The following is an 8,736-nucleotide window of genomic DNA, read 5'->3' as shown; positions in this document are numbered from 1 at the left end:
CATCAATCCATCATCCGCTTAGCTACTGACACCTTGGCAGGCACACACCGCCAGCCCCGCATTTGAATTGCAAGGAGCAGGCTCCACCAGGGAATACAGATTTAAAAATCTAAGATTCAAATTTGTTTAAGTATTGTGAACAGCAATTCCCTTGCAAGGCATCTTCATTGCCCTTTTGCCAAGGGGGAACAGTTGGGTCTTTGTTAGAAGTACAAATTGCTTCTTAATGCAAAGGATAAAGCGGAGCCCAGGCACCTCCTTAGAATTCCTCCTGGCGCCCGCTAATGCTGCTGCATGTCAATTTTAATTTTTTGAAATTTAAACCGAGGGCTTTGTGTCTAAGCTCCATTTCGTCAGAAGATGGGGGGGGGGGGGGGGGGGGGGGAAGGAGGAGGGAGGAGGAATAGTCAAAAAGGATTACAGATCCACGGGGAATTGGGGATCCATAGCAATTATGCTTCATTTGGGTCTCAGACACCGGTTTTAATCATATTCTAAATGGTACAAATCGACAAGACATTAGAGATTGATAAGTGTCTAACACATGTACCTGGTTATGAACTCTGCTCCCCTCGGCTTTGGGAGGTTTGAGGATGGGATTTAGGGAGGAATTGCTTTCTTCCTCCTCCGACGGGGCAGCCTGGGGCCCTCCTGGTGCACCACCGAGGACGATGCCCTCTGAGGAGCAGGCAGGAGGCACAGGAGGCTGCAAGAACCTGGTGCCCAGACCTGGGGCTGGAAAAAGTTCATCCCAGCTGTGAACCCCTGTGCTTCTGCCAGGCCAGAAAGGGGGCCAAGCCCCAGCCAGGGCAGAGATGCTGCAGCCCAGCTCCTGCCCCACTTGTCTGGGCAGCCACAGGATTGTGAAGGGCAGCGAGCCTCCGGGGAGGTGAGAGCTTCACGAGGGGAAAATGGCACGTGGTAACAGCACGATGGAAGGAAGAGCTAACAAGGGGACCAGCTTTTGTAGCTCGGTTTAGCTCCCTTAGCTGGAACAGAGCACACCCGCTGTGCCCAAGCTGCGGGGTTTACCTGTTGTCTGAGGAAGATGCTCCCCCTCCACCAGCAGGCTCAGAGCTGCATGCACTGGTACACACCCTGCACTTTTAGAAGGACACACGGCATCTGGGATTTACCACATCCAAATGACCACATTCAAGGCTGTTGGTCTTCAGTGAGCTTCCTCTCACCCCCATCTCCAGGGCCAGCTGGGGTCTCAGCCCCATGCGTGCTGCGCTGTGGGGGCTCTCTCCCACCTCCGTCTTGCATTTGTCAGGCACAGCACACTGCTGCTCTGTAACTGCCGATTAAATGATTTTTCTTGAACTTCAGTAACTCTGGGTCAGGTTCTGACCCAGTGAATGTTTAGCAGAAGCACTCTGCACAGCCAGTTTCACCCCTGGATGACTACGCGCCTTCTTTTTATAAAACTGCATAAAGGTGAAGGTTTTTGCCTTCTCTGTCTCCTCCCAGACCCTTTGAACTATAATCAAGACCTAGACAAGGTGCCCCATCCTAACTTTTAGCTTTGGTGCAAACCTAAAGGACTGAAGCAGCACCCCTATGCCTCCCACCCCCCATGCCACCAGCACAGCGCTCCTTTGCAGCACTGGAAGAGACACACAGCAAGAAGCCATTGTCTAAAAACATAATTTAATGTGGTGTTTTGGTGATCGTGGTCAAGGACTGAATTCTTTTTGCAGACAGGAACAGATTTGCCGTTAGTGACATCGTCATTCACACGAGCATCGCGTTGCACAGAAAAGAAAAGTTTACACTTGACCCCATACAAACGAAGCAGCAGAGGAAAAACCAGTTATGGCCACTCCATGAATAATCAAAACCACTTCATGAATAATCAATCCGAAAATTCAGCATCGTAATTAATACTCATCGACCAAAAAGAAAATGACCGGTTCAAATTCCGTGTGTGGCACAGGCTGAACTCTGAGCCCCCGTGCGCACCGCGGGGACCACTCGGGAGTTTCGAGCCGCCGAGCTCCTGGTGTGACACACAAAACACCGAGGCTGACAAAGGGACAGGGGGGCTCAGAGCAGGGGATCGCTTTGTTTCACTCGCATTTCGTTTCCACGGGAAAAGAAAAAAAAAGAGGAAAAAAAAAAACGTACGAAGTGGTAACAAAGCCAAAGTGACCTGTGGAGACAGCGGACACCAGCGGGAACCGCGGCACGACGGGGTACGGAGACACCAGCCAGCCCCACACGCATCACTGGCGGGGTCAGCAGGGTCGTGTCGCTCGCTCTGTTTTAATCGGGGTATAAAAGAAAGCCAGAGAAAGTGCTGTACTTATTGTTGTTGCCTCCGTGCGCTTTGCCTCCATCCAGCTTGACGTACACCTCGTCGCCGGAGTCCAGGTGCAGCACCACGCTGTTGCTGGCGTAATCGTAATTCTGGTCGGCGTCCTGGGCGATGGCACTGGCCCGCACCTGCCAACACAGCCACGGCCGCATCAGCCCCCTCAGGCCCCCGCACGCCCCCACGCACCCCTCTCCCCTTCCCCAGGCCCCAAAGGGAACGGGGTTTCGCCGGGGCTCCGAGCGGAGCCGCTGCCGTCGGGGCGCCCTCGGGGGCTCCATCCCCGCATGGATGCCGGGGATGCGGCGGGGCCGGGGCACCTCGGGGCTGGCGGAGGGGTCTTGGGGGGTGAGAGGGGGGGTCTCGGCACCCACCTGCCCGTTCTTGCAGAGGTCGGCCCACATGCTGGTGCCGTCGCCGCCGCGCATGAGGATGTGGTAGGTGAAGAAATAGATGCCGCGCACCTGGCAGGTGAACTTGCCGCTGGCCGGCTCGTAGTGGTTGCCCAGGTTGGTGACCACGTCGTCGAACTTGAGCACCTCGTAGCCTTCGTGGGGGCTCTTGAGCCCCACGTAGAAGGCGATGCGGGGCCCGCTGAAGGCGGCGCTCAGCCCCCCCGCCGCCTCGCCGCCCCCCGCCGCCGCCCCGCCGCCGCTGCCCCCGCCGCCCCCCGCCCCGGGCAGCGGCAGCCCGGGCAGCCCCGGCTTCCCCGCCTCGCCCCGCTCCCCCGGAGGCCCCCGAGGACCGGGGGGTCCCTGTTCCCCGGGGGGACCCCGCGGGCCCGGCTTGCCCGGCCGGCCCGGCTCCCCTTTGGGGCCCTGGTGGACGAAGGGCGGCGGCGGGGGGTTGGCCCCCGGGTCCTGCAGAGCCTCCACGGCGGCCGTGCTGCCGGGGCCGGGGGGCCGGGCGGCGCTGTAGGGGTCGCAGATCATGCGGCAGGTGCCCATCATCTCGTAGTGGGCGCCGCTCTCGGCGGGCGCCTGCAGCAGCAGCAGGGGCACGGCGACCAGCAGGGCGACTGCCATGGCCAGGGCGAGCCCGGCGGCGGCCAGCAGCCGCCTCCTCCGCTGCCAGAGCCGGGCGGCGAGAGACAGCAGGTCCTCCTTGCCGGGAGAGGTAATGGTGGCGCGGGGGCCGGCCGCTCCCTGCGGGGGGGACGGCAAAAAAAAAAAAAGAAAGGCGGTGAGCCCCCCCCCCCCCGCCCGCCGCCGCCGCCTCCCCGTCGGGGCCCCCCTCAGCCCGCTCGCCCCTCCATGCCGCCGAGCCCCCCGGGCTCCCGGCGGGGCTGGCACGGAGCTGGGGGGGCGGCACGGAGCGGCACGGAGCGGCCGCCCGGTGCTGCCCCCTTCGCCCGCCCCTCGGCGCCGCCCCGACGTGGGGGGAGCGGGGCGAGGCGGGGCGGCCGGACCCACCTGCGGGGCCGGGGGCTCGGGGGAGGGCTCGGGAACGGGGCTGAGCCGCTCGCGGGGAGCCGCTTCGCCAGCCGGGGCCGGCCCGTGTGCGGAGAGATGCCCCGGGCACCGGCGGCGGCGCGGCCCCCCCGTGGCGGGGCGGGCGGAGGGGCGGGGAGCGGCGGCGGGGCTTCGCCGGCCCCCGACGGCTGGCAACGGTGTGGGGGACCCCCCACATCCCCTCCTGTCCCGTCCCATCCCATCCCATCCAATTCCATCCCATCCCGTCCCCTCCTGTCTGTCCCATCCCGTCCCGTCCTATCCCGTCCCGTCCCGTCCCGTCCCGTCGGGGCAGCGCAGGCAGCGGCTTTGCCATCCTCTTACCCCCGTTGCCATCCTCCCCTCGGCTTCCTCTGCCTCCTCCCGTCCAGCCTCAGCCGTGCCGAGCCGAGGGGCCGAGCATCCCGCAGCAGAGCTCCCCGGTGTCCCCGCACGCCCGTTCCGGCCGCCTCGGCTCCCCAGCTGCCGATGGGGGGGGGGCACGGTGAAGAAATGCCTTTCGCAGAGTTTGGGCTGGGTTACGGCACGGTGTTTTGTAGGTTTCCCTGCGCGTGTTTGCGTCCCAATCAAGCGGTGTTTGCTTTTTCGGTTTGGTTTTATCCCAACCCAGGAATTGTAATTAATTGCCTTTGATTTTTTTTTTTTTTTTTTTTTTTTTTCTGGCTAAACGGTGCTAACGCGGCGGGAGCTTTTCGCCTCGCTAAGTGCCTCCAGGGCTCTGCCCTGCGGGGAATAAATGGGGAATAAATGGGGAATAAATGGGGACCTTGCCCCAGTTCTTAGGGGTAGGCTGAGCACCGTTCCCGGGGTGGGAGCGCAGCCCCCGCCGAGATGTCCCGGGGAAAGGCTCTGGCGAGTCCCCTTGCCTCGGAGCACTTCGAGGGGGCTCCCCGCAGCTGCAGGTGCTGTGGTTTGTCTTAAAAAAGACAAAACCTGCAGGTCGAGAAGCGAGCCGCCCAGCCTGATCCCAGGCTCGTTGAAGCTGATGGCCCGGAGGCATCGTATGCAAATGGTGACACGCGTTTGTTCCGAAAGAGGCAGAAAAAAAAAAAAAAAAAAAGCCCTAAAAGGGCTTCGGGACTCTTTGTTAGCTCTCCTTGAAATTTAAGGAGGGGACAGCAAGGCTTTTCCGTCTGGCATGCATGCGCTTGAGGACCAGACCTCATCTCGGTTATTCCGATGTGAGCATCCTGCGTGCCTCCCTGGCGATCCTCGGGCATCACGCTGCTGCTGCTGCTGCTGCTGAGGGCAGGATCCAGCCCCGGCCCTCCTGGTCTTTCTGAGTTTTTTCACGTCTAAGTATGTAAATCTGGAAGGGAAATTAATCTCGTAAATGAAAACCTTTCCCTGAGTATTGTATCGATAGTCATTTTAGAGTAACGATGCCTATTACTTAGCACAATGCAGCTAAGTGTTTTAAGAGGCAAGATTGTGACTAAGATGTAAGTCCTTTTCCCTCCTCTGAATTAACAGTTGCATCCCACGGTGTTATTATAAGCCCCCACACTTGTCTAAAGCCTTGTAAAATGATTTCTGTTACAGCCCTGGTATAATTTTCCATATATTAACTGCATTAAACACAAACACATTCACAAATAAATTACACCGCTTTGTTGATCATCCCCACTTTAGCTTCTGTTAATTTCCCTTTTGTTCTGGAATTTGCCACTAGCTTGGCTCTCCCCGCGTACGTGAATCCTCCCTGTTCCCCCAGAGCTCTGCAAACCTCACCAACGTCTCTTTTTAATCTCCTATTTTCCAAAGGCAGTAGCCACACTGTAGGTTTCCTAACCCTTTTCTGAATAATTAAGTTCCTGCATCGTTTGGGCTCTGGTGCCACTTCCCTATTTGCATTAACTCACTTTTATAATGAGGTGACTGGTGCCGGGAACGTTATTCTGACGGAGGCTCACCGGCCCCTTCTGCAAAACCAGAATAATTTGTAGGACAGGGGTCTGCTGTCCCCGTGGATCAACAGGGACAGGAGGAGAAACGTGGTCTAACTTCCAGCAGGACAAAACTGGGACACTTCTTAGGAAGGACAGTTAAGCACTTGAACAAGCAGGCAGAGATTACGGAGATATCAGCAGTGAGGTTTAGGTGCCAGATTCCAGCGGTTTTGTTTGGGAATAATTTAATTACTGCTCTGTAATGCAGTCAGAGGGGCTGATCCCCTAGTTAATCCCTCCACCGGGTCGCTCTAAGGCAAACCCTGTGTGACTGCCAGGTACGCTGCATCCTCTCCACAAGGGTCTGGATTTCTGGAGACCCGGAGCAAGGGGCTGAGGGATGTAATGCATCCTGTGCCCCATGTCACCAGTCCAGTACCGAGGTAAACCCACTGATCCCACACTGAGGTGTATTTAGGACTGGACACAAACAGAACTGTTAAAGTTTGGGCACGGTTCCCAAATTTAGACTGTCAAGAACGCAGACACTTCGCACCAGAGCTCCAACAGGCTCCAGCATGCCCAGTCCCTGTTTCTGAGGGGGAACACAATGAGGAACATTTTTATTTCCAGTTTGGATTTCAGTGCCTAAATTCTGCTTTAATCCCCTTTTTAGGTTTCTTTTGGGACTTGGCCCTTAGCTTGGAAATATAAGAAGAGCTGTAACAGGTCAGGTTTGTTATTTAGCAAAAATTCCAAATCTATGTCATACATTTATGTCAAGTCCACGGTGATACTTCCCTTGTATTTTCGCTCAACCTCCAGCAATTCATGGCTTAGGGACTTCCCGAACCATAGTAAAATATTTTCAACAAGCTGAAATCAAGAACACTGTGAGAAAAGACACAGAGCTTGGATCAATACCCTCATCCCAGTGACCAGCTTTGCTTTGCTTTCTTTTGCCATGATTGATGAAAGTTTTGGATAACATTGCCCTCTGCTCCCCTCAAGTGTTTCATTCATTGCCTTTCTCACATCACGAGACTCACAAACAATTCTTGTTGCCAGAATTAACTCTCTGCAACTTCATGTATTCAACAGCCAGTAAAACATAATATATACACTCCTTATCCTAAAAAGTTCGCGATTCTTGCCGAAAGCAGCTTTGAATCTGTTAATGGTCACGGTGCATATAATATGATTTCCATTCACAAAATATAAAATATGAAGGTACTGGCTACTTTGACTTGACAGAGGGAAAAGTTCAGAAATGTGTAGGGTCTTGGAGAGCAGAGGAAATATTTTATTACATTGAAGAAGGACGGGAGCTGGTTCTCATCTTGCTGTCTGGAAGGCAGGGTTGGGATACCCCACAGAGGCTTGTGTTGCCATAATATCAGGGCCCTGCAGCCAGAATAGGGTGCCCTGTACTGACATGGCATCTGTAGCAGATTGTGCAGGAGAAGTTTTTGTACACACAAAACAAACACTGCCATCGGACAGGCTTTACTGTGTTTATTGATCACTGTGAACGGCTGCTACTTGCATTTTACAGTATCCACTTGCTGCACATGAAAGACAAAATCTGCTGATTGTCTCTTTGCAACGGGGTGCTTAGGTAAATATGTTTAGCTACTTACAAGAGCAGTACAAAAACACAGAACTGCCTTCGGGGCACTGCTTGGAGAAATACCAACAGGCGTGGAGAGAATTGGTGGAAGACAAATGTCTTCACATCCCCAAAACAGCAGCTGCTCATCAAACTCAGGAGAACTCAACTGATATTTTCTGGAAAAGAGCAATTAGAGGGGCTGAACCTTCCTCCTCACTTTAAAGCCAGAGGGGCTTTGCTGTTGCCTTCTCCCAGAGCAGAATCACACCTTGAAGTTAATTCATGAGAGGTTATCTATACAGAGTGGGAGGATGGAGATCTCACAGGACTGAAGCTGATGCTGAAGATACCTGGTCCCTACACCAATGCATGTGGCTGTTCATGTCCCCAGGAATCAGGAAGGGAACAGCAGCTGATCCTCAGCCCTGGCAGCCAGGGCTGGTAGAGGAAATATCAGTGGAGCTCCAGGCTGTCTGTGGTCCCCATCCCCAGAGAAGGTCCTCAGCTGAGCTATGGTGGTTTTGGAGAGAAAACTGTCCTTAACAAAAGGCAGGGTCTGAGCAACATCACCTGTCAAACTGCCAGGTTTGAGTGAAGTCTCACTTAAAGACAGTAAATTAAAATGGAGCAAGAGGCCAAATTTGCTTGCTCTTAAGCAGCTGAAGGCTAGAAATGTGGGCCACAGTGAGAGCAAATTTAGCTTTCCTCCCCAAGTCCTCTGATTCTCACAGTGTTTACAGACTGCTTGAGGAGAAACGGGTTGGCCCCAGATTTGTCTTGTTCAGTTTGTGTCCTTGGATAACTAATGCTTTTCCAGTGTGACTGCTGGGGTAACTCTGCACTGTCTACACAGCAAAGCAGCTGTTTTTATCTTTGAGCTGAGGCCCTCCATACAAACTACAGATGATGAAAGCATGGTTATGGTAAACATAAGGGTAACCAGTACATCCAACCATATCAGGGAACTTGGAGATCTAATAGATCCTCCCCGTGTCTTCTGAATATAACCCATGTGCATTTGGCCAAGCTCTTCAGTAATACCTGTGCCTATAAAACCAAACCCTTGGCAGAGTCTCCTGCTGAAAATCATCCATTTCTCCTGTTAAAAATCACCCACTTCTCTTCTGAGCCCTTCGACATGCCTGGCAGGACTCAGCTCTCAAGTCTTCATGACTTCAGAAGAGGGAAGGGGGAGGCTAGAAGGTCAGAAGAGCTAAAATCAGTCCAGTTATGCATATCCCTTGTCGTAATTTAGCAAAATTTCCACATCCAACCATTAGGCTAATTATTTCTATTCTGTGAAGGGAGATATTGCTGCGGGGAGTTGATGTGCATGGGCAGCTGGTTTAACCAGGATGAAAGACATCCATTATAAACACTTCTGAAGTGTATTTTGGCTTCCCTCTGGGACTTCACTAAACCTGCGGTCAGGTACCAGAGAGAATTTGTCCCCTCAAGACAAAGACA

At 54.3% G+C, this 8,736-nt stretch overlaps 1 protein-coding gene across 1 annotated transcript; it reads right to left on the bottom strand.

Annotated features, from left to right (window-relative positions):
- Nucleotides 1–1,640: 1,640 nt before the first annotated feature.
- On the bottom strand, nt 1,641–3,651 carry C1QL2 (complement C1q like 2). The gene is made up of 2 exons (XM_068686802.1): nt 2,692–3,651; nt 1,641–2,448 (listed from the first exon to the last, which is right to left on the bottom strand). The coding sequence occupies exons 1-2, from the start codon at nt 3,340–3,342 to the stop codon at nt 2,269–2,271; spliced, it is 831 nt and encodes a 276-aa protein (XP_068542903.1). The 5' UTR covers nt 3,343–3,651; the 3' UTR covers nt 1,641–2,268.
- Nucleotides 3,652–8,736: the final 5,085 nt, after the last annotated feature.

Source organism: Anas acuta, chromosome 6 (assembly GCF_963932015.1).
Source record: "Anas acuta chromosome 6, bAnaAcu1.1, whole genome shotgun sequence".
NCBI classification, from domain to species: Eukaryota; Metazoa; Chordata; class Aves; order Anseriformes; family Anatidae; genus Anas; species Anas acuta.
Note: the sequence above shows the minus strand (reverse complement) of the source record. Positions and strands in the feature narration are given on the sequence as shown.

Excerpts from the sequence above, each read along its gene's own strand:
- C1QL2 (XM_068686802.1), bottom strand. The coding sequence starts at position 3,342 with ATGGCAGTCGCCCTGCTGGTCGCCGTGCCCCTGCTGCTGCTGCAGGCG. Across the intron at positions 2,449-2,691 it reads ACCTCTGCAAGAACGGGCAG|GTGCGGGCCAGTGCCATCGC; the intron begins GTGGGTGCCGAG and ends CTGTGTTGGCAG.